The sequence below is a fragment of the Sebastes umbrosus genome, chromosome 1 (assembly GCF_015220745.1).
Source record: "Sebastes umbrosus isolate fSebUmb1 chromosome 1, fSebUmb1.pri, whole genome shotgun sequence".
NCBI classification, from domain to species: domain Eukaryota; kingdom Metazoa; phylum Chordata; class Actinopteri; order Perciformes; family Sebastidae; genus Sebastes; species Sebastes umbrosus.
In genome coordinates, this window is record NC_051269.1 from 27,302,244 (window position 1) to 27,327,843 (window position 25,600).

At 41.4% G+C, this 25,600-nt stretch overlaps 1 protein-coding gene across 4 annotated transcripts in view; it reads left to right on the top strand.

Annotated features, from left to right (window-relative positions):
* The window catches only part of col7a1 (collagen, type VII, alpha 1), an 88,366-nt gene that overhangs the window by 39,070 nt on the left and 23,696 nt on the right, over positions 1–25,600 (top strand). For 3 of the 4 annotated variants that reach the window (XM_037781827.1, XM_037781847.1, XM_037781839.1), the window contains exons 58-91: positions 65–145; positions 319–354; positions 453–488; positions 742–822; positions 1,512–1,547; positions 3,535–3,606; positions 3,763–3,807; positions 4,174–4,209; positions 5,223–5,258; positions 5,770–5,874; positions 6,315–6,371; positions 6,805–6,840; positions 6,933–6,968; positions 7,064–7,111; positions 7,213–7,248; positions 9,068–9,193; positions 9,382–9,591; positions 9,678–9,713; positions 10,907–10,951; positions 11,091–11,207; positions 11,296–11,367; positions 11,508–11,552; positions 13,031–13,066; positions 14,865–14,900; positions 14,997–15,041; positions 15,154–15,186; positions 15,956–16,018; positions 16,147–16,182; positions 16,727–16,807; positions 16,927–16,995; positions 24,116–24,151; positions 24,849–24,908; positions 25,025–25,069; positions 25,161–25,196. In XM_037781827.1, the coding sequence (XP_037637755.1) occupies positions 65–145; positions 319–354; positions 453–488; positions 742–822; positions 1,512–1,547; positions 3,535–3,606; positions 3,763–3,807; positions 4,174–4,209; positions 5,223–5,258; positions 5,770–5,874; positions 6,315–6,371; positions 6,805–6,840; positions 6,933–6,968; positions 7,064–7,111; positions 7,213–7,248; positions 9,068–9,193; positions 9,382–9,591; positions 9,678–9,713; positions 10,907–10,951; positions 11,091–11,207; positions 11,296–11,367; positions 11,508–11,552; positions 13,031–13,066; positions 14,865–14,900; positions 14,997–15,041; positions 15,154–15,186; positions 15,956–16,018; positions 16,147–16,182; positions 16,727–16,807; positions 16,927–16,995; positions 24,116–24,151; positions 24,849–24,908; positions 25,025–25,069; positions 25,161–25,196 (2,004 nt within the window). Of the gene's footprint in view, positions 1–64; positions 146–318; positions 355–452; positions 489–741; positions 823–1,511; positions 1,548–3,534; positions 3,607–3,762; positions 3,808–4,173; positions 4,210–5,222; positions 5,259–5,769; positions 5,875–6,314; positions 6,372–6,804; positions 6,841–6,932; positions 6,969–7,063; positions 7,112–7,212; positions 7,249–9,067; positions 9,194–9,381; positions 9,592–9,677; positions 9,714–10,906; positions 10,952–11,090; positions 11,208–11,295; positions 11,368–11,507; positions 11,553–12,705; positions 12,742–13,030; positions 13,067–14,864; positions 14,901–14,996; positions 15,042–15,153; positions 15,187–15,955; positions 16,019–16,146; positions 16,183–16,726; positions 16,808–16,926; positions 16,996–24,115; positions 24,152–24,848; positions 24,909–25,024; positions 25,070–25,160; positions 25,197–25,600 lie in introns of all 4 variants that reach the window. The other variant, XM_037781834.1, reaches the window with a different exon arrangement.

The window sequence follows — 25,600 nt, forward strand, 5'->3', positions numbered from 1 at the left end:
GAAAAACTCCTACAAAGTGTCACGATTAGCTGAAAGTTACAGCTTACGTCATTGTGATTTCCAGGGCGATGCTGGCGACCCAGGAGAGCACGGCGGCAAAGGTCTGAAAGGCGAAGCGGGGATTCCCGGAGCAGCAGGCCTACGAGTGAGTTTGCCTCATTCTTACAATTTGCAAATGCTTCCCTGAGCATCTGATAAGCCACAGTACACCATACAGTATATGCATCTGTATGCGCACTGACCTCTTTCCCTGTTGATTTGGTATGCCTGACTGATGATCCTTTGTGACTTCTCGTTCTTTCCCTGCTGTCTATAAAGGGTCCCGAGGGACAACGGGGACCTGCTGGCACGAGAGTGAGTTTGCTTTCCGTCACTGCTCCTCTACATCACAATTCTCATAACAAGATATCTGAAATATTTAATATTATCACTTTCACTTCTAATGTTTCCAGGGTGACTCAGGGGAAAGAGGAGCGCCTGGAGAGAAGGTTTGATATCAATCAGTGTGGCTGGTCCTCACAATCTCGCCTACTGAACTGACCTATGTCATTTTATCAATGCTGGAAAAATACTTGCTGTCCTTCATCCCACCGGATTCTGTGACCTAGGCAGCGGATTCCTGGTGGGATGAAGTGCAGACGGACTGGCAGAAAGCTTCACAGCCAAAAGTTGAATTCAGCCACTTAAACTGTTCTCTTACTGACTGTAATGTAAATGTGGTTTTCCTGTGTGTGTGATCAGGGAGAAAGAGGAACCTCCGGGTTAGATGGACGTCCTGGTCTGGATGGTAAACCAGGTGCTGCTGGACCACCTGGTTCGAGGGTACTTCAGTTTATGCCATCTTTTCCCCAAACTATAAAACATAGGGATGCACGATATTGCCGATATGCCGATATTTTCCAACTCATTTTGGCCGATGCTGACATACGCACATATTTTTGCCACCTAATTGCAGAGAACATCACGTCATGCTTGCCAACCTTGATACCTTAAAACCCGATATTGTGATATTGTGATGGCCCAATGGCAGATGAAGGCATAAAATAAAATGCTTTTCAAAATGTACACATCTCTTCAACTTGGGTTACATGTAACACATGCCATATTTATTTTTATGTAACATGTTCAAACAAATCAGAAAAATTCATCCTGCTTCAACAGGCTCGGATGATGCTGTCCCTGAAACAGTCCTGCAAATAGGCACCAGGGCAAATTTTACAAGTTGCAAAACAATGTACCTCCACACAGCAGACATATTTTGTTTTTGCACCCACTTGGTCAACGGTTTGCGTCACATGCACCTATAAGCATCATCTTATCGGTCTGTCATATCGGAGGAAATGTTCATTTCTGGCCAATACTATATATTTAATTTTAAAGCCTTTATCAGCCGATAGTGATGACGTGCAGATATCAGCGTGCATCCCTAATAAAACACATTGTATGTCGAGCCTCACTGGGTGGTGAATGTGTGTAGCTGATGCACTGTATTTGTTTTCTTTGTGTTACAGGGTGATCCTGGGAAACTGGGGGATCCTGGGAGAGATGTGAGTTTAATTTTTCCTGTGTTTGAAAAATACAATTGGCCCTGATTTGTATTAGTTATCTATAATCATATGACAATAGATGCTGATATTTGATGCTCACTTTAGTTCTGAGATTTGTATTTCAGTAAGCAGTTTAAATTAATTTTATTTTCTGATTTTCTTCATATTTTCCATATTCTGCAAACACACATCTGCACCTGAATTGCAGTCATTCACAGTATATGCACTTCATGTGTCCGTGCTGCAGAGGGCACTGTGGAGGTGTTAAAACTCAGTCTTCACTCCTGTGGCCAGTTGCATAAGCCGACTGTAGGGAGAGACCTCTCCAGGCCAGTCCAGTTTCACAGGAGACTTATTATGTAATATTGACCATCATAATGATTCTGAAAGTCTTCAACTGCTCAACTTACAGTTTAGTTAAAGAGTCTAAATCTTACATGACAGCTCTATTACTGCTGCTGTCCATCCAAAACAAATTGCAGTTGCTATTTCTGTCATGCCTGCTGTAAGTGTTGCTGCGCTTTTAAACTACTAAATTATACATTTTTAAACTCTCTTTTTAACTTTCCGTTCATTCCCACAATGCATTGCAAAGTCTAAATCAGTTTTAGCTCAGCAGCAGTCTGAATAAAAGTGAGATTCAACCATAGAAATAGAATAGGAGTAGAACGAGAATTACAAATCAACGTAGCAGGATGGTCAGAGCGGCAGCCGTTTTTATGTGTATCGTTGCCATTGCAACTGTTGTAGCGGGCTAACCTAACTGTAAAGTCGTGGGTTCACTTATTCTGGCGTGTCGTGTAAAACAACAGTGTCGGCGTCTAGTGTGTGTGTAGTCACGCCATGCTGGCTGTCCTTTTTACAAGTAATGCTACTATAAGAAAGAAAGTATGAATTGGCCTCAACAGACATTGATTCGGCTCTGTGACTACCTCTGCTGCCGTGCGTTGTCACCATGACAACTGGTTGTGTCTAGATGGTAACCCGTGAGTTGGGAAACTCTCGCAAGATGGTTAAGGTTAGGCACTGATCTTGAGTAGTTAAGGTTAGGCATTGACCTTGAGTAGTTAAAGCTGAAGTTGGCGAGATTGGAGCAAATATGATTAAAAAAAGCTATTTTTATAAAATGGTCACTATATCGTGACAGTAGTACATGAAACAGGTTACCTGAAAAAAAATCATGTGCCTCTTTGTCCTCCGGTGCTCCTAATGGCATCTGCAAGATCTCACAGCACCGGAGGAAAACAAGCAGTAAGAGCTGAGGTCTGCTGTCCATCTGCTGTCTACGAGAGCCGGCTGTCAGTCACCTGCGAACTCCGATCAAACGGTCACACTAGGCAGCGCTGATCAAATATGAATCAATATTCTGTTACTGTAATGCCTATTTCTCTCCTCAAATGTTTTCAGAATCATCTTGTAGTGCGCGGTTTAGCTGTAAAATTAGTAAGTTTGTGACCCGGCAGCCGTGTTGAGATCTCTTGGGGACTACCAAGCACCGCTCACATGACCGGAGCACAGCCAATAGGAACACTCTCTCTCTCTGAAATGACCTGTGATTGGTCAAAGTCTGCCTTCACAAGCTAGATTTTTTTTAAAGCCTGAAAACAGAGCCTTGAGGAGGAGCAGAAGTCTAGTTTTCTCTAAGAACACTTGAATTACAACATGCTGAAAGGTTATTATGGAATTTTTGCCCAATGATGCCAAAAAATGGTTGCCTACTGAAGCTTTAAGGTTAGGCAATGATCTTGAATGGTTAAGGTTAGGATAGGTCGTCGGGCAGTGAGTCTCGTGAGAGTTTTTAGTACTTTTTGCCAGATTTCGCAAATTTCTGTGTAACCCTCTAGACACGACCATAACAACTAACAACAATCACCATTTTTTTGTGCTAGTCAAATTATCACGGCAAACAGTTGAATGTCTGTTCTACTTCTGTTCTATCTCTATGGATTAAACCACTCACTGTGATGTGTGTTGGTTTGGTTTCCAGGGTTTAGCAGGAAATAGAGGGGAACAGGGTCCACCAGGACCTGTTGGGCCTACAGGCACTGCAGGGACACCTGTGAGTACACACACACACACACGCACACACACTGACACACTAACCTTTACATATCTCTCCATCACTCTCATTCATTCTTTTGTTTCTTTACATCTCAGTCTATTTTTCGACCACGTTTATTCATTATGTGTCAATGTCCTTGTTGTTATATTTCAGGGTAAAGCAGGAGAAGATGGCAAACCTGGTTCTGCTGGCAAAATGGTAACTTTCCTCAGCATCTTGACTGTAACATCCGCTCTCCCTGACATACTCTAATATGACATGTTGGGCATTTTATTAGTGACTTGCCTGACATACTTTGATATTTATTGTGAACAGTCACAATATGAATCTTGTTCAGTGGTGCTCGTCCTTTTCTGTCTCTCTATCATTCTCTAATTTGGTAATGGCCCCGACAATAAAGCAGTGAGGACATTTATTTCGGGGTCTGCTGCATAATGGCCGTCTTAAGTGAGTCTCTAAAGCAGTAGTGGCACTGAATTACCTGAGTGCTCCTGCAGCAGAGCGGCCATTATTCAGTTTGTTTGTTTGTTCGAGTCTGTAATGCGTTTTTGTTTTGACTTACAGGGTGAGGACGGTGTGCCAGGTGAAGATGGGAGGAAGGTTTGTAGCTGTTTATCACTTTATACGATCGTCTGGCACTGATAGGATGACGTTTAAGGATTCTTTTCAATAAATAATGTGACAAATCCATAAACTTTCTTTCCTAGATATCCTCTTGTGAATGATGTCTGTTAAAGTGTAGCATCTTTGATAAAATACTAGGTATTTGTGAATATTATTTTGAAGTGTTTACACTGCTTTTAATACTACAGGACACACCTCATGTAGAACCCCGAACAAAATTGACTAAATCAATGAAATCAATCAATACTTTAGCTACAGTAGGTAGGACTGGTGTCTTTTTGGCTGGACCACAGAGGACCAGCCCTACAAACGCAACTCTGTGTCACTGAGTGACCGACTGAGAGATGAAGTTACACGATTGGTCGAGTGTTGGAGTTTCCTCATTGGTTGTTGATCTTTCAAAATGAGAAGGCAGGAACAGTCCTTTGTTTATGTTTTCAGGGGGGCATGTCAGCCGTTCCACTCACCGGCACGAGTGGTCTGTTTTGCATAAAGTTGAAAAATCTCAATTTTACACATCCGGCTCACAAAACTTGGACCAATCTGTGAAACTAGGTGATTTAGTTCTAAAATGAAATGAGATTCAGCAGCGGCATCGCCTATTTACCGCCTAAAAGGTTTTCAGAAGTAGATTTTGGTGGATTGTTTAGATGGAATAATAGAAAGTTTATGAGCAGGCCGGCAAGCAGAAAACCATGGACCAATCAGGTGCAGTCCATGATTGTGTACGTCACCGCTTGAACGGCCAGTTGAGTGGAGCAGTGTTTCCCCTACTGTCCTTGCCGGACCTGGTGGACATGTACTGCTGGATTAAACATTAAAGACATGACCACTGACTATTTGTGTAACAATTTAGCCACAAATCCACAGACTGACCATACACGGTCATAGTTTTTCACCAAGTCTTGTTAGACAAGTGTTTATGAAGATTGTTCTCATTATGTCTGTATTTCATTGTGAATCTAACTCTGCTGTCTTTTAATCTGCAGGGAGACAAAGGAGAATCAGGAGCAGCTGGAAGAGATGTCAGTTTTGCTAAATCTCTTTTATATCCTCATCTCTTTGTTTCTGCGCTGTCCGTCCTGTCAACCTGCCCCGTCTGTCTCACCCTCAGCATCCTGTATTGATCCTTGACTTTATTGTATTACACATTCCTCCTTTCTTTTCTCCTCATTACTTCCCCACTCAAGTGTGTATTTATCAACTGCAGTTTGCTCTGACATTGACATTGCCGTCACACTCTCACTCACTGCCGAATCAATAGGCTTCTCAGAAGCAGCTATATAATAAATTCACTAGCCTCTAATGATCAGGCCTAGCCTTTAAGGGGGAGCCACTTCTGAGAGGAATCCAGAGAGGCACCAAATGTCAGTGCTGTGCTGTTTTCATGTGCAAATTCACATTAATTATCTCTCGAACATCAGTGGAGGGGTGGCAGCGGCCACCTGCTTTGATTTTATAGTTCAGGCTCGGCTGTAGCGCAAGAGGAAGTAACCCTGTGTAGAGAGAGTCTCAGTTGTGTGATGTGTTTTCCAGGGCCGGGACGGGCAGAAAGGAGACCGGGGCCTTGCTGGGCCTGCCGGACCCTCTGGCCCTTCAGGGCCCGCTGGAGCATCTGGCAGCATTGGTCCTCCAGGACAGGTTTGATTGCTGTAGACACATTTGATAAGGCTGCAACTAACAATTATTTTCATTGTCTATTAATCTGTTGATTATTTTCTTGATTAATCGATTAGTTGTTTGGTCTATAAAATGGTGAAAAATGTGGATCAGTGTTTCCCGAAGCCCAAGATGACGTCCAAAAATGTCTTGTTTTGTCCACGACTCAAAAATATTTAGTTTACTGCCATAGAGGAGTAAAGAAACCAGAAAATATTCACATTTTAAGAAGCTGGAATCAGAGAATTTTCACTTTTTTCTCTTAAGAAATTACTCGACCCGATTAAACTGTGATCCAAATAGTTAACGATACATTTAATAGTTAATTGATTAATCATTGCAGCCCTACATTTGAAATGCATCATAAATGGGAATGTTAGTTTGTCATCTTTACTGATCTAAACATGGTCCCTGTCTGTTAGGTGGTGTATGCTAAAGGAGCAGCTACCCCAGGCCCCCAGGGGCCTCCAGGAACCCCTGTGAGTATGCATGACTTTGCAGCACTCTGACATTGTTTTTAATTACATTCTTTAAAATGCATATTACAGTCGCTGCTTTTCCTGAAGCGATGTGTGCTTGGAAAGATATGGACCTCTGAGGGCTAATGTGCATTATTGGAAGATAAACATCAGTATGCATACAACAGAATTCCTCTGCATGTACTTGTGTTTTCATACGATTGTGTTTCTTTTTGCATACTATCATAGCAAAGGTCATTTTACAGAAACGACAGCTAGAAAACCTCTATAGTAGCGGATATCTGTATGTGTCATGTTGTCCCCAGCAGCGTCTCTCTCCCACATGAAGCAGCAGAGATGTGTCTTTTATCTACATCTGTCCCTGTGTGCTGCTGCAGCCCTCCCACTGTCTTATCTGTTGATGTTTTATCATTGTCCTTGCACTGTCCTTCAGGGCATACCTGGGATCCCTGGAGCTGTGGGAGCCAGAGTAAGTCCTACTTGTCTGTATTGATCTCTTTAGATCAGTAACCACTTAGTCGTCATTTTTTTATTTTGACCTTCAAACTTTCTTTGTTCCAGGGGGATAGAGGTCAATCTGGCCTCAAAGGTGATATTGTAAGTTAAACGTCCATCCCTATTGTAATCTAAGTGTGACGTGCGTGAGCTTTTATGTGTTTTGTGTTGACAATTTGATATTTTTTTATTGGCAGGGAGACCCAGGAGAGGACGGGATGCCAGGCAAACCTGGGACAGCAGTGGTAAGACGTCAGCACGTCACCTGTCATGACTCAGTGGTGACTCATTTATCGTCAGTGTTGTTCCTCTCTGTTGACTGATGTTTGCTTATTTGTCTTACCAGGATGTACAGAAGGCTCTGGCCGTCCTTGGCATTCCGGTATGTGGGCTGCCACACAATTTGCATTTGAATGATTCTGTCACATTTCTGTTTGTTGAGCGCTTAAAGGTGTAAAACGGTTTCTGGTTCTCAGTATTTTGTTGTCATTTAAAGGAACAGTGTGTAACATTTCGGGGGATCTATTAGCAGAAATGGAATATAATATTCATAACTATGTTTTCGTTAGTGTATAATCACCTGAAACTAAGAGTCGTTGTGTGTTCGTTAACTTAGAATGAGCCCTTCATATCTACATAGGGAGCGGGTCCTAGTCACAGAGTCTGCCATGTTGCTCCGTCATGTTTCTACAGTAGCCCAGAACGGACAAAACCAAACACTGGGGCTATGCTCCAAATCACATAGTGGGCGGCTGTCGCTCAGAGGGTAGAGCAGGTTGTCCACCAATCGGAAGGTCGGTGGTTCGATCCCTGGCTGCTCCGTGTCACATGTCGATGTGTCTTTGTGTAAGACACTTAACCCCAAATTGCTCCCGAAGGCATAGCCATCAGTGTGTGAATGAGTATTTAGATTAGATCCTGATGGGCAAAGTTGGCACCTTAGTAGCCTCTGCCATCAGTGTGTGAATGGGTGAATACTGACATGTAGTGTAAAGTGCTTTGAGTGGTCGAAAGACAAAGAAAAGCGCTATATAAATGCAAGTCCATTTACATAGTTTTTCTTTTTACTGTTAGTACATGCTGCAGCTGCCCTTGGAAAATACGTACTGTTGCATGCATTATGCATACAATATGACATACTACTTTGTCATTACATTGCATCTTGAACTTTGACATTCTTGCCCATATATCCGCTGTGCAGAGGATTGTGGGTCAGAATAGCCAAGAAAGCATGCAATATTAATCATATTTATATACCAAATGTCAAAATTAATTTGTGCGTCAGAGCATTTTAACTGCATTTTTATTAATGCCTAACAGCCTTAGTCTCAGTTATTACTCATGTATCTATTATGGATATATGGATGAATATTTTACCAGAATGGTCTTGCTAATGGAAATTAAATTTTGCTACTGGGTGTTTTTTATTTGTCCATTTGTTCTTGTAAGTGTCATCGTGCCATTTACAGCTTCCGGATGTATTTATAACTCCTCAATTAGTTTGTAAATAAAAATGTCTCCAATCCAATAAAAGTGGATTAACAGAGTTGCTATGGTAAAATATGGGATTGGCTCTTGGTTTATGGGCATTATAAAAATAGGACTTCAAGTAGTTAAAACCCACAGCAGCATGACGTAGACCAATGACTAAACTCTATAAACAGACATCTGCATTCACATGCACAATCTGTAGGCAATAGGACATGTTGATGTGTGTCCGTGTGGAGAGCAAAAGAGGCGGAACGTATTGGTAGAAATGCAGTCTGGGAATCTACCGGCTATCATCTGATGATGATTTAGCTTTTTATTAGCTTGTAAACTGGCTACCTGTGAAACAATCCGGTTGTACGCATCGTCTCTCAATTCCAATTCCAGTCTCAAGTTGCTAATCGGACAGTAAACAATGACCGTCGCACAGAAGACGAAGTCTTGGCCCAGATATCCGCGAGCTACACCAGAACCCCAAAAATGTTGCTCCCAGAGGCAGATAGTCGATGGGTTCCAAGATTGACCGATGACAGTCGTCGGTTTATGACTGAATTGTCACTTCTTCGAATAAACGTCGCCCCGCCAGTGTGGAGGAGTCTGCTAACCTCCATTTCTATTAACCATTTACTGTCTGTCTAAAGCATTTCACAGGCAGTCTGGCTGAAAGTTATGAAGCTCTTGCCAACCATTTCCCTTTTCTTCCCTCCACACAGGCGTCTGAGTTGAAGGTGCTTATGGACACGAAGGAATCACCACGGGCCCCTACAGTGCAGAAGGCAGCGAAAGGTGAAAAAGGAGACGGTGGTGAACCCGGACCGAGAGGACTATCTGGTGCAGATGTAAGTGTGACTAAGGGCATCTTGGAGGCTTACATTAAAAATAAAAAAAATTGATAAACACCCCCAGTAAGATCATAGCAAGTCCAGATGGTGCTCTCCATTTCGATGTTTATTAAAATGTCTTATCAACATAATTCAGTTTGAAATTTAGATTTGTTTATCTCTTTCCATTTCCTGTTGTGCACCAGGGTTCCCGTGGTGTTCATGGAGAGAGAGGAACAAAAGGGGATCAAGGGGAGCGAGGACCCGTGGGAGCAACCGGGCCTACAGGTAGAGCCATTGGAGAGCGAGGGCCAGAGGGACCCCCAGGGTCCGCTGGAGAGTCAGGTAAACCAGGAATACCGGGAGTTCCTGGGCGAGCTGGGGAACTGGGGGAGTCTGGCAGACCTGGAGACAAGGTGAGTTGAGGAGAGCTGGGTAAACAAATGATTTATTATGGACTGAACATGATTCGGTTCCAATATCGTGTATATCTGTATTTCAGGGGGAGAGAGGAGAGAGAGGTGAAAAAGGAGAATCTGTAAGTGTTTATGTCACATTGACGTTGTTTATTTTGGTCCTCCACATCAAGTCAGTGAGAAGAAATGCATGTTTTATTTTTTGTTATGACCAACTGTTTATTGTCATTTTCAGTACAAGTGGTACAATATGAATAGAAACGATACAAGAAGTAGACAAGAAATGAGAATGTCATAAATTATATAATCAAAATGAAAAATAAATAAATAAATAATAATTAAAATAAAAATTGATCCTACCAACAATAAAATAAAAGGAAACATACACAAGGTCACACTGGCTGTAGTCACACAGCCAAATACATCAAACAAACAGGTAATCACAGATGGTCCAACATCTGAGAGGGGTTAAGCTAGTTTATTATTGACCATTCACAAAGTCCAGGTTTTTTCCCCACTTCTGAGCATACTTCACCACCTGGTTATTGAGATGGAGAGACAATTTCTGATATGCTGCTACAGTCCCCGGTTGACCGAACCATACATTCAGGGGGGGGGCAAATCCGCGGACTTCCACTCACGAACTAGGATTTTCCTAACCAGCATAAGAGCCGTATGAATCCAATCTGCATTTGATGTGGGGAGCTCGTACAGTGGTAGGGGATCACCCAAAATGTACAAACTAGGAAAAACTGGAACATCCTCACCAATATTTTCATTTATGGCTGATCAGTAATCTTGCGCTTTTGGGCAGGTCCACAGAAGGTGTACCAGAGTGCCATCCTTCCCGTTGCATCTCCAGCACTCTGGACTCTCCCTTAGCTTAGCTCTGAATAACTGTGAAGGAGTCCAGTACATTTCATTTATAATTTTAAACTGGACCAGTCTTGTTTTAATCTCTCTGGTCTTTAAATTTCTTAGAATTCTTGTCCATGCCTCCTCAGAAAATGATACATTTAAATCTATATCCCACAACGCTTTAAGATTAGATGACATAGTATCTGAGTGATTCAGAAGCACCCTTTCCAATTAAACCCAGTTCGAGTAAGGGGGTTTTGAAGAAGTTGAGCCACATGTGTGATCTAAAAGATGCCTCATTTGAAGATACCTCCAAAACTGATGAAGGGGTAAATCAAACTGTTGCTTCAGAGCTGTGTATGACTTCATGTTATCCCCCTCATAGAGGTCCCCCAAGAAATGCACTCTTTATGTAAAAACTTCCACGCTTAACTGAGAATTTTTGGGGTTTTTTCAGGGTAAAACCGGGCCAACAGGAATGTCCGGCTCACCAGGTCAAAAGGTAAACTTCTTCTCATACTTGTTATTAGTGAAGTAAAACTACTGAGATTCCACATTTTGTAAATAGGACACAGTTCATAAGCATTTGTGTGTGTGTGTGTGTGTGTGTGTGTGTGTGTGTGTGTGTGTGTGCACTGTAGGGAGCATCTGCTGACTCAGTACTGATTGGTACGCCTGGGGCCAGAGGCCCTCCAGGAGTTTTAGGACCGAAGGGAGAACCTGGTGCTGCAGGATCACCGGGACCTCAAGGAGAACGGGTAAGATTTACACGTAATATATATAATACTATCACATATATCACAAGTTTCTATATGCAAATGAGCTACTTTTTAATGCGTCTTACAGGGTCTTGTGGGATCTCGTGGCGATAAAGGAGACAGAGGACAGTCTGGAGACAAAGGACGTGATGGCTCGCAGGTGAGCTGGCTCTCAGATGTAATAATCACAGACTCCTAAAGGGAGAAAATCTGATTTTGATCTTACTCTTACTACACTCAAGACATGATGAAAATCTATGACAGGATTATAAGAAGCAATCTGTGTTTTTTTCATTTCAGGGAATACAAGGAGATCCAGGAAAGCCAGGTCAGGATGGGAAACCGGTAAGTGTGAAGTACTGGATGTGAGCTAAGTTGTATGTGGCAAAATTGTGCTTTCTGTTTTTGTAGTAGAGTGTGATATAGTAATGACTTTCTTGGTTTAGAGACACGTGTGTAACTATTTAGTGAATATTTCTTTCAGCAGACTTGGTAAGTGTGTTTTTTTCTTATGAGAATAACAATATATAGTTATAGTTAATAATATATTAATTATTTTCTTTCTTATTGCATATTTGCCTAAATTAATTTGCAATATTGTCATATGTAAATATAGGAGTATTAATTCATATGAAAGACATAATGCACCCTCTCAGCTTTTTGAAAATATTAAACCAGCAGGATTCCAGTTAACATCAGAGGAAACCTTAAAAGAATAGTTTGGGATGTTTTAAAGTGGGGTTGTATGATCCATAGTCAGTGTATCTCCTTCAGTAGATGATGGTCGGCACGTCCCCAGCAACGAGAAACGGACAGGAGCGCTGGAGCAAAGCAATACAGTGCTGTGGACGGGGACAGCAGAAAAATATATTTTAGCCACCTAAAAGAAAGGCTCACCTAAAAAAATCAGTTTAAGTGCACGCTATATTTAGAATATTTTCCGACGGTGAACTGAACTGAAAGTGAAACATATCTGTACTGTTTTTGTCATCTGAGTCTGCTGGCTTTGGAGAGAGCACATACAAGTCTCACTTTCAGTCCAGTTTCCTGTCAGAAAGGAGGAAAGGGCTGTCTGACGGCAAGATAAAGCGGTGAAAAATATATTCTAAACAAAGCGTACACTTAAATGGATATCAATTTTTAAGGTGAGCCTTTCTTTTATGTGGCTGAAATACGTTTATCTGCCATCCACAGCACTGTGTTGCTTTGCTCCAGCTGTCTGTTTCTCGTTGTTGGGGGCACGTCGACCGTCATCTACTGTAGGTAATACACCTACTATGGATAAGTACCTCATACAAGCCCACTTCAAAACACCCAACGATCCCTTTAAGGTTTTATCTTTTTCCTTACCATAGTATTTACAGTGATCACTAAAAGCCCAAACACAGCTGATGTACTGTATGCCATGATTGCGTAGGAATACATGCAAAGGAAGGAGAGGAGAGGTATTAAGCACTTCCTCACACTTTTTGTTTTCCTTCCCTTCATGTTGGAGCAGGGCCTAACAGGGCCCGCTGGTCTTCGAGGTCAACCAGTGAGTAACCAGTAACCCAGTGAAGGGGCCGTCCTCTTAGGCTTGATCTTCAGAGCAAACCACTGGGTTGGCTGACGGAGCGCTCTTTTCTCCCTCTTGGGCCGAGTCTTCATAGATCTTAGACAGTAACCGTTTGCAGCTGTGCAGCTAACACCTCACCTCACACTTCCTCTCTCTCCTCATATGTGTCCATCTCCTTCTCTATGTTGTCTGTTTCCCCTCTTCCAACACTGTCTTCCCTCCTCACCCTCCTATCATCCACCTTCCTTCTGTCTTTCATCCTCTCCAGGGCCTGCCTGGGTTCCCAGGAGTTCTAGGCAGACCGGTAGGTTCTCTGCTGCTGGCTGGCATGCTTGAGCTCTGGAGGCGGGAGGGCTGGGAGAACCTGTCACTGTGGTATCGGATACAAGAGGGGAATGGACCAAAGCTTTAGAGATACCAGTGGGCTTTAGCTTAGACAGGAAATAGCTTGAAAGATGTATCCACATTGAACAACAGGAGACTAGAACAACCCATCATCAGGATGCAAACATCGTCATGTACCTCCCAGGCAAATTTCACCACTTTAATCTTAATGCATTTGTATTCTGGGAGCTGGGGTCTGGGATACGAGTCAGACCTTGATCGGTTCCTCATAAAATATTAATCAAGACCAACTGTCCCCAAAGCATCCGTGTCAAACTCGAAAAAGTTGAATTTTAAATGTATGAAACACCACAGATTTGTTGGAGGAGATGAAAGGAAGTCAGCTGACATCCTGAGCTGAAGCTCTCGCCAGGATCTAGTGCGCAATAGTAGAGGGGGAAACGAAATTGGGTACTCTAAAAAGTACTGTGTTGTCATTTCGCTTGAGTCTGCTTATCGTGCATGCAGCTGCTCCTGCTGCTGTCTGTTGTGTGCTTATCCCTCTCACAGCACTGATTTTTCAGAGCTTACCATGCGAGTGTCTCTTTATTGACATTGTTGATCCTCTGTGTTTGTGTTGTCCTACCTGTTGTCACCAGTCAGTCAGATGTTTGTATATTTGTGTCTCCCAGAGAGCGTCAATCAGTGACACGTCTGTGTATTATTTATATAAACTCCATGTTGTCCAATATTGAGTTGTTAAAAAAAGAACATATTTTTTTATACAAGCGCTCAATTTTTGTAAACATATTTATGCATAAATATGTTGCTCAAAGGAATAGTTGGACATTTTAGGAAATGCAGTTATTTGCTTTCTTGTTAAGAGTTAGATGAGAAGGTCAATACTAGGGGTAGGGGGAAATATATAATATATATAATATAATATATAATACCGTATAGTATCGCAATATTTTACATTGCAATATTGTATGGATACACGGACGTCAAGTATCAGTCTTTTACTGTATTATAGAAACTATCAATATTGCAAATACAATATAAACGCTAATAAAAACAGTTGAGTTTGTCAGGTGCATGATGCAATATTTCTGATTTTAGAATCATGTTCTTTTTTTTTGGTAAAAATGTGAGATGAAGTGACTGCATAATTTTGTTTGCATTGTTGCAATTTGCATTGTTCAAAATACCTGCAATGGTACAGTAGTCCAGCCCACACAAGTTCGCATTCAGTTATGTTGGACTTTACGTAGACTCTAATACAAACAGTTTAGTTTGTCAGGTGCTTAATGCATGTGTTGGTCAGTCTGTCTGCTGGATTATCAATCCCATTTTCCTGCAATCAAAATTATTGAAGTGAGATGAACAGCGTGAAAACTGTATCTTAAACAGATGTTGAGTAAGGTAATAAATCTCAATAAATCTTATTGCAAAATGTTTAAAATCACAATATGTATTGTGATAATATCGTATCGTTGGGCCTCTAGTGACCCTAGTCAATACAACTGTCATATCTGTTCGTTGTCGTTCATATTCTGTCATCACCGTGAGGTTGCCAAGCAATCAGTGGAGGCTCCAGAAAGTCCTATTTAATGACAAACATAAGAGTGGTATCATCTTCTCATCTAACGCTCAGCAAGAAAGTCAATAAGCTTTTCCAAGATGGCAAAATATTTCTTTAAAATGTGGCCTGTGTGCAGTTTCAGAGAGTATTTTATGATGTGAATATATACTGTATATGACTTGTATTTTGCTTCTAGGGAAACCCAGGAGAGCCTGGCGTAAGGGGGCCGACTGTAAGTATCACACACATGATGAAGCATACGTATACACATTAAGACTCTTCACAGCATCAGTTTACATGTTGGTGGTGTGTGTTTCATGTACTGTAGGGCCCCATGGGTCCCAACGGACTTCCAGGTCCACTAGGTGTGAAGGTGAGTTAGCTGCATATCGCCGTGCTACTGAACGTGTTGCAGCATGTGTGCTGAAATTCTTTTGTTTATGGCTTGCTGGACAAAGTCATAAAAACATTTGTGTCTGTCACAGGGTAATCAAGGAGAGCCAGGTGTTGGCGTCCAGGTAAAACAATTCCAGTGGTATTTTACATCTTTTAGAGAATTACAGGTAACACTTCATTTTACAGGTCCGCAAATTTCATGGTAATTAGGTGATAATTAGCAAGTAACCTATTTGAAATTTCTTTGGAATTACTGCCAAATTACCCCAAAATTTACCTAAAAAATTACTTAATTAAATATTAAATGTTTAGCTGTCTTTATTTAATAATTATATTATGAATAGCTGGACATTTATTTAAAACATTTCCAGGAAAAGAATACAAAGTTAATTGATATGCTTTATTTCCTTGTCTGCTGATAAATAGATAATAATTAGCAAATAACTTATTTGAAATTTCTTAAAAAAACTCCCTGAATCATTACATTAGCTACCAGGTTACATTTGTGTAGACAATAAGTCACACAATGGTGAGATTTGTACCTGATCAGAAGTGTCTTCTATTAGTTTTGGTTTTCCACCTCCGATGAAGAGCAGCCGCTTCTCAAGCCTAAGGGCCCTATTTTAACCATTATATGCTATTTTAGCATCTTATTATTAAATAATGTTTATAATAGTAATTTTCGATACATTTTGAAGTAAATTTTGGGGTAATTTGGCAGTAATTCCAAAGAAATTTGAAATAGGTTACTTGCTAATTATCATCTAATTACGATGAAATTTGCAGACCTGTAAAATGAAGTGTTACCCAATTTCCTTAGCGCCTAATCACATTACAATCTAGACAGTGAAGGTTTAGAGCAGATCTGCAGTTGATTTCTCCTGTCTTCAGGGTCCTCCCGGTGCCCAAGGGAGCACAGGTCTGCCAGGACCATCAGGTCCCCCCGGAGCTGTAGTAAGTGTCCCCACGGCTTCTCTTCCGGGGAAAACTGCTTTCATGTTTTCTCATGAAATTGATCAAAACTCTCACGGTGTGTATCATACTGTGTTCCTTCTCACCGCTATATTTATTTCTCCCTGCAGGGTCCACAGGGCCCTCCAGGACTGTCAGGACAGGTGGTGAGTATGTGATCCTGATCTGGTTGCCACTGTTGCTGAGCTGTGTGGAGCACAGTGAGGAAGTGTGAAATTGAAGAAATGTTCTCAGCCTGAGGCATTTCAATTATAACTGAAAATGGGAAGGTAATTAAATAAAAATGCCAAAACATGTGTACCAAGCCTTTAATGATGAAAGGAGGGCTGCGTTTGTGTTCATAATTAGAAATAGCAGGTCACAGAACATGTGATTTGTTGTACCTTCAGCTGAAAAACAAGCAATCTCAGCATGCCATCACCATTTTCTTGGTTTAATTTTTGTTGTAAACTGTTGGCTGTTTGCGTAATAGTATCTCACTATTTTTAAATATATAAAACAAGTGAAGACCCCATAACTGATCCATATTAATTGTGGTGTTCGAGGTGAATTGGGCACCAGATTGAAGACAGCTGTACAGATCTTTTTAAATGATTTGCAACCTGTGTAGTGCATTCAAATGTGAACGTGACTGCACATGCTTGTGATTACACATATATTAAACATACTGATGTATGTGCTGCTCCTCAGGGTGAAGCAGGTAAACCTGGAGTCCCTGGAAGAGATGGGGTGCCTGGCAAAGAAGGAATACCTGGATTACCAGGAAAGCTGGTATGTGTGTGTGTGTCTCTATGTGCCAGTGTTCATGTAGTCAACTGTATATGTAGTGTGTAGTATGCTGTTTTTATCAGGTCCTCCTCGGTGTCATCATTGTGTAATTTGTTCCTCAGGGCATTGCTGGACCTCCAGGCCAGTCCGGCTTAAAGGGGGAGCAGGGAGACAGCGGCCCTCCGGGGAAGGTAAGAACATGCTTTATCTACCGAGCAGCCTCTGGCGAAGAGGACAGTCAATGAAATTGGTTTTGTGGTTGCTTTTATTGGATCCCAGCTACAGAATGATTTGCTGCCTGAAGTGACAAAAAAAAACATTTATGTGTTGCTATTATTAGCTTCCTTCTGCGAGAGTTTTCATCTGATGCCTATTCCGAGTCTTCCTTCAGGGGGCCGTGGTCGGGCTGCTGTTGTTTGTCCACCTGGGGCGGGGGCTGCCTGTAACCCAGAGACATTCCCCTGCAATTTATACACTTGTTAATGTTGTCCTGGAGTCCCGCTGTTAGTTGGTTATATGGTGCTGCTAGCTGTCTCTGTAAACTGATATTGTAACTCTGATATCTCTGAGTAGGATGCAGCAGTGTGAGCCGTGAGGCTGAAGGGAGAGGAACATGATGAGTGCTCCAATCGTTAGATAATAGACGTTCTCTGTTGATGAGGGAATATAGTGTCAGTAACCTGTAGTTAAAGGTGCTCCATACGATATCCAGAGCATTTATATAGTAGCAAATAACTATTGTCTTTGTAAAGATATAGAGGAGTAATGTCTACCTGAGCAGAGAATGAAGTTGCTCTCCCTCTGTGTGTGTTGTAATCCGAGCTTCTCCATGCTTTGTTTATAGGGATGGGTATCGTTAACATTTTAATGGTACTACTACTCTTACTCTTACGCTTCTAAAGAGAAAAAAAATTTAACAAATTAATAACAGAATTAGTCTGCATGTCGAAAGTGTCCTTGAGCGGGCTCCAAGGCGGTGCAGTGTCTAGCACTGTCGCCTCACAGCAAGAGAGTCGCAAGTTCAAACCTGGCTTGGGGCCTTTCTGTGTGGTGTTTGCATGTTCTCCCTGTGTTAGCGTAGCTTTTCTCCGGGTTCTCCGGTTTCCTCCCACAATCCAAAGACATGCAGGTTAGGTTCATGACCACTGACTCTAAATTGTGTGAAGGTGTGAATGTGAGTGTGAATGTTTGTCTGTCTCTATGTGTCAGCCCTGTGATAGTCTGGCGACCTGTCCAGGGTGTACCCCGCCTTCACCCAACGTCAGCTGGGATCGGCTCTAGCCCCCTCACGACCCTGAATAGGATAAGCGGTTACAGATAATGAATGAATAACAGAATTAACATTGCTTTATTTTGGCATATATACTGTATATAGATTCATTCGAGTAGAAACAGCATTGTTTTGAACAAATCACTTATAATGTGATAATTATAATATAAAATAAATAAATAAACAATTACTTGTAGTATAAGAAACAGTCATGTTTCAGACAGGACACTATTAAACTATGATGTAATGATGGTGGATGGGGCAATGAGGGATGAACTATGAGCTAGTCTGTCGAAAACGTTGCATTTCTCCACCGGTATCTGATGCACTTTTCGCTAGATGTTTGGACAGATTGATTGTGTTTCCGCCCTTACAGGCAAAAGACTCGTTGCACTTTTGGCAACGAGCATTGTCTGAATCGACTGACTAAAGTATAACTACACTTTGGACCGTTTTGTTCTCTCAGCCATTGTCGCTAAGAGCAGGGTCTCCTGTGGATATTACAAATTAGAAACAGAGCTTGTGAGATCAAAGTTGTAAGATAATGTTTGTGTAGCCTAAATAAATAGGAAATACATTTCCTTAACATGGAGCTTATCGATACTACGGTCTTGAAAAAATTTGCCCCGGGGCTCATTTAGTACCGGGGCTTCAGTACCCATCATTTACTTAGCCGGGCTGGCAACACATGCTTCTAGTGCATGTTTGTGCATGAGAGCGTGCACCACTGGCTAGCTCTCATACATTGATAACAGCTGATAACGCTGTCCTGACCAACGGCATAAGATAAGATAAGATATACTTTATTGTCCCACAGGGAAATTCGTCTTGGGCTCCAAGCCACTGCATCACACAACATACCAAAGTCACAATGTACATACACCTATAAAACATAAATCATATATACACTCATGCATGAACGTGCTTAAATTCACATGTTGAGTGTGAGACGGTAGTCGCAAAAGCGTAGCACCCACTCTCTCTGTATCTCACATTTAGCACCTTTAAATACAGTAAAGTCAATACAATCGGTAAAGCATAAATTTGTGGTATTGAAGGGTTATTGAATCCAGAAATTGTGTTCTACATACTGTAGCAACATCAAACACAAGCATTGTGCTATGATGGAGTTACACCAGATGATTGTGGACCTGCTCTCATTTCTGTTTCTCATTTTTAATCTACATATGCAGATGATGGGGTCGGTTATATATCTCTAACCTGGGAAATGTTTAGGTGTGGTTTATGAATTTTATCCTGGTGAAAACGTGTTCAAAGTGCCCTGTGGTGGTACCACAACTACCTCTACCTGTCTGAGCGGTTGAAAGTGAGAATACATCTGTATTTGGTCTTCATTCATCAGGAGACAAACACAACTTTTACAAAACTCTACTGTTATATTAAATTACATTTTGTCTGTCAGTGAGCTACCTACTGTAATATTTAACATCCTTCCCATTCAGTGGGTATTTTGAGCTGGGATTAGGCAGAAATACAAGAGCTCCATCTTCCCTTGCGAGCTGTCTCAGTGGGATTTCTCTGTTATACGACTGTTATTGATTGACATTCAAAGAGCAAATTCTCTGGCACTTGCTCACCCAGGAAAATGAGTTTTCACATGTCAGGACGATATTTAGTCACTCTTTTCTTACACTCACACTACTCTCCCAGGTCTATATTATCTGGTGCAGTACAGCCCTGGAGTTTTATTGCAGCTAAATGGGGGAAAACCCTGTAGAGGCCTGTAGTGCCTCCCAGTCTAAAAATAACAGAGGAGCCAACCATGAATGTGAATTTCAGCTAAATCCTTGCATACATTTATGGATAATTGGCTTTAGTGTTCTATTTAAGCCTGAACCAGCCAGTCTGCAAGTGGCACACGCTGCTCTGGATTGTCTTGTTTTAATTCATATTAGAGCTTGGCAATATATTGATATTATATGGATATCGTGATATGAGACAAGATATCGTCTCAGATTTTGGATATTGTAATATCGTAAAGTGATGTAATTTTCCGAACTTACCAGCCTGTTATAGCTGCTCTATTATTTGTCTTTACCCACTTAGTCATTATATCCACATTCCTGATGATTATTTATCAAAAATCTCACTGTGTAAATATTTCGTAAAAGCACCAAATCCTACAATATCATCCCATTATCGAGGTATTTTATCAAAGATATTGTGATATTTGTTTTTCTCCATATCTCCCAGCCCTTATCCATATATATCTTGAAGTAGATGAGATGTAAACTACATTTATGGCTTGTCAGAATAAATCTTTAACAAGAAAGAGAGCCTGGAAAAGAGTCTTGACAGATATATTGATATATCATCATCTTATCATGCATGATCACGCATCATAAACCTCTGGCAGGAATTGGCAAAGCAGAGTGAACTGGATGTTCCAACGTAGCTGCTCCCATTATTACTTGATTTGAATATTTCTCCCTAGAATATGCTCCCAACATTACAATAAGTCACGACCCTGCTCGGCCATCAGCGTCACTCGGCCTTCAAATGGAAACTACCTTACCACCGACACTGAAATATTATTGCCTGCCAGTTCTCTGTATTTGAATGACTGCAGACATCTGTTAATAGGGATTGGCTCGGCGCGACAACGTCTGTGCCAATTCTGATGATGAGGATCTCAATTAAGCCAAATTTCAGCTCAGTGAGACTGAAAATGACAAGAGAAGGTCACACACATTCATAACTTCCTCTCTGCAGGGCTCATAATGTAGAGTCAAAATCATCTCTGTTTTTCACTTTTTATTAGACATGGCTCAATATAACTATTTTATTTGCAATATCAGTATCATTACACTGCAAATACCAACACCAATCGGACACATTGTATCATATAAACGTATATTAAACTGCTACAAAACTGTTAGTACCCTATGAGTGCACCTGACCTTATCTGTACTCTGATTTGCTGTTGTTGTGTTGCAGATCCCCTCCACGTCTGAGCCAGGAGCAATCAAACTTTTTAGCCTCGAGCGCAGCTTTTTGTAATGCAAAACTCAAGTCTGTCAGGTTTTCTGCCAGATTTCATAATGACATGTATTAGCATGCACATTTACTAGCTATTAACTCTAAAACCGCAATGTTTTCCAAGCATTATGATAGGAATTCAGTGATTCGCTTGTACAGATGCGGAGCAGCTGTTTCAGAGATGAAATGGCCGTTTGGCAGTACAGTACGGAGAAAGGCTTGAACTGTTCAGTTAAGCATCCGAAGCACATTTTTATTCAACCACGGAGTTTATCACACTTCTGTATTGTTTCCAGTAGCGTTTGTTGCTCCAACCCCTTTTTCTTCTGAATAATGTTTGCTTGTAAAACTTCATCATATTCTTTTGCATGATGCCTCTATGGGGTGTTTTTAGTGATGCACTGATTTATCGGTATTGGTCGATAATCGCCTTGTTGACTGCCGAGGCCTATCGGCAATTAAGATGGCACTTGTTAGTGGCCGATGTTTAACTGTTGTGTTGCATCAGTTATGCGCCGGCTAAATGTTGTGTTGGTTATTTTTGCTCGGTCTCGGACAACAGTAACCAGCTGCTGATTCGGCGGCTTAAAAGTAGCCCACTAGTTAATTGATTGCAGATGCTGTCGTTCTCGGACAGATAAAAAATAATTTTGATTAAAAATTCCAAAATGGGTCGCCACATACTTGGGCGACCGTTAATATATGGGCGGCTCTCACAAGTAAAGTCTACGTGTTTGAAACACTGCTTATGTTTCTAATCACGTTTACATTTACATTTCATTTATGTTTCACAAAATGTATATTTTTGTTGGGCTACATACTGAAACATTGTTCTCATTGAGCACATGAAGGTAGTTTTATAGTGCTAAAAAGGCTTTTGAATAAATGTGAAAGAAGGCTATATTAAAGGTCGTTTCATAAATGTGTATTATTGAATTTGTGCTTATTCAGACAGCGTAATGAAATGCTGAATTACTTTAAAAGAGGTCTGAGGTCCCTGATAAAAACAAAATATACAAAAACATCAGTATCCCGCTATCGGCTAAATTGTTACTCTAAACATCGGTATCGGCTTAGAATTTCACAAAAGGTGCACCCCTAGGTGTTTTTTATCAAATGTATGCTAGCAGGCAGCTGCTCTCAAGCTCACATGCTACATTAGAGTAGTTTTTTGTGTGGCTTTAAAAGCATTTACATAATGTCTCAGTGAATATGTGTCCTAAATTCATATCATATTGTCGCTTTTCTCAGAGCGAGGAGTTCTGACATCCCTGGAGCTGAACCAGAGATGTTGCGATCACAGCATATGGTATCTGTCTTCACCACTAGGCCACCCGACAGCAATTTAAACTCCTCATTGCCAGCAGCCTCTGATCGTCAGTGTTGTAGTTTCTCTCAAGTGTCTGAAGATAAAGACACAAAGATGGAGCTTGCTTGTCAGGTACTCGGTATTCGCTGCCGTTCCTGTTGTTTGTAATGTTGACATGAATCGTGACTAGTGTCTTGAACAGCTCCCCTCACTGCTGACTGCCTCAGGTTCAGCACCTTGGACAGAGCCACCGTGACACTGTCAGTGAGTTCACTAGTTTGATGAATAACAAGGCAACACTTGCCCATCTGCTCAGCAGCTCCACCATTTGTTCTCACACACACACACACACACACACACAAACAAAGATGAAGTGACAATGCATTTTCCAGCTCCAAAGCTGCGATGGACTTTGATAACAGTCACGTGTAAAGCTTTGTTGTGTAAAGTTGGCTTCAGTGCTTCTGAGTGCAAGAACTAGAGCTTCCTTTTTGCTTCATTGACTCATTCTTGACCCAGACAACTTTTCCTGGCAGTTGTCATACTGTCGAGACGGAGTCTAAAAATGTTGGGACACCAAAAAAAGGAACATCACTTGATCACAAAGTAACTCCTGAGCGACATTATCGGCAAATTGTTCCTTGGTTGTCAAGTACAATTGAATAGGCAGATTATTTAAACAAGAATTGCATCTCTTAAAGGGTAACTTTGATATTTTAAACCCTATTTCCTCATGTTTTTGTGTCTAACTGTCTAATAGGGACAACAATTTCTAAAGATGGTCCAGTATTGAGGGAGAGCGCTGTAGACAGCAGCTGCTCACAGGCTGCAATATGGTGCAGTATTGGGGCAAACTGGTACCTTAATTTACGTCCACAAAAATGCTTGTTTTTGCCATGACAGGCTCTGATTGTTATGTGTGTCTGACAACATTATGAAAAGAGTCTCGCTCAAGGAGAAGTCTCGTTCTGAATACTGGCGAGGTGACGTGTTGCCGGAGGACAACGGTGGAATAGTGGAATATATCCATGGTGGAAACACGAGTGCCAGCCGGGCAGTTTGTTGTGTTGAAGTACAGAAAGTGGTTAGTGTTATATTAAATATGTTTAAGGTCATGGCTGAATATTTAGATGATTTCCACAATGTGGATGAGGACTTTGAATTCGATGGGCGATTGAGCGGGACTTGGACACATCAACAATAACCGATCGGATCAAACGAAAGCTAAGAAAAACGTTTTATTTCTCTGTAGGGTCCTTTCCATAATGTCGTCAGACACTTATAATAACCATCTGAACCTTTCAGTGGCAAAAATAATTACTTTTAGTGAACGTAACGTTACATTGACGTTGCTCACTTGCCTTCACAGCTTGTTTCGCTGCTGCCGGTTACAGCGTTATCCCTCAGTAATGGACCAATTCCCATTAGACACAAAAGCATGGGAAAATAGGGTCCAGGACCAAAGTTACCCTTTAAGCAAATTGTTGTAAGACCTTTTCCTCCTACAGAGAAGAAGAGTATAGATTGTCAAACACGTTCACTGTGGCGTAGTGCTGTAGCAGTGGGAGTTCTTCCTGAAGACATTAAGGCTCTTAATCTCTGAGAGCTGGAAAAGCTAATAGCTAATACTAATGCTTTTACGTACACTTTTACGTCTTTTCACGAACAATAACCCACATTACGCTGCACAGTTAATTACTATTATTTTTTCCATTTCTCTGCACACTTACAGGCTGTGGCCGGACCCCCTGGAACCAAAGGAGAGAGGGTGAGTCATTATTTCATTGGCATTAACGTGGGAGTAGCTACATGAACCTTTTTTTTCCTCCATTGTGTAACATAATAACGCAGCTTAGTCCGGAAATGAAAGACTAAAAGATTATACATATCAGCCATAACATTAGGACAGCATGGGCACTCTGACCGGTCTGCGGCTACTCAGCCCCACACGCAACAATCTGCGATGCACTGTGTGTTCTGACACCTTTCTATCGGAAACCAGCATTAACTTTTTTCAGCAATTTGAGCTACAGTAGCTCTTCTATTGGATCGGACAACATGGGCCAGCCTTCGCCCCCCCACTTGCATCAATGAACCCTGTCGCCGTTTCATCGGTTTTCCTTCCTTGGACCACTTTTCCTGACCACTGCAGACTGGGAACATCCCACAAGAGCTGCAGTTTCGGAGATGCTCTGACCCAGTCGTCTAGCCATCACAATTTGGACCTTGTCAAAGTCGCTCACATCCTTACGCTTACCCATTTTTTCTGCTTCCAACACAAAATTCAAAGTTCAAAATGTTCACTTGCTGTCTAATATATCTCACCCACTGCCAGGTGCCATTGTAACGAAATAATCAATGTTATTCACTTCATCCGTCAGTGGTCTTAATGTGATGGCTGATCTGTGTATATGAGGAGGCAGTGGCTGAATGCAGCTGACATCACTTTTCTGCTTGTAATGCAGGGTCTTAATGGTCAAACACTGCCAGGTACCGTTGGAGAGAGAGGCTTACCTGGAGAAAAGGTGAGTCTGACCAAAGCATTAACCCTGAAGGCTCACTCTCAGTCAGTGCCACAGAGACAGTGTGACAATGTCAAGTGCCGTTTCATTAACACCGTATCATAACTGCTGTCTTTCAGGGTAACAGGGGAGACAAAGGTGCTGCTGCCAACAAAGGAGAGAGAGTGAGTACTACCGTCATGCTGCAGGGCAACACATATTCTTAAAGTTAACACAACAACATGTTCACAATCATGTTATCTGTCGTCATGCTAGGGAGTGGATGGTGAACCAGGAGAGCCTGGAGAAGATGTGAGTAATTAGCTTCCACTGACACTGTTGTTGTTTTTCAGGATTTATTTTAAACTGATTCTCATGTTATATTACTGAATGTGGTTTTAGTTGTGTACATATAGCCTCGCATTGATCCCAAAGCTCTAATGCTATCATCTGTCAGTGAAGATTCATCACACTGCCGTTAGTACAGTGTAATTTAAGGTAAAATCTAGTCAGGATGTAAACAAAGATGTCTACTAATCAACAGATGGCTTATATTTGTACAATTTGTGACCCACATAAACCCATCTTTGTCCTTAATTTGCTATGCAGCTCAGCACTGTGTCAAGTTGTTGTACTCATAAATCAGAAACAAACATTAATTAATTAATTAAAATAAATTGTGAAAGTGTATAAGGCCTTCGAACATTATGATCGTA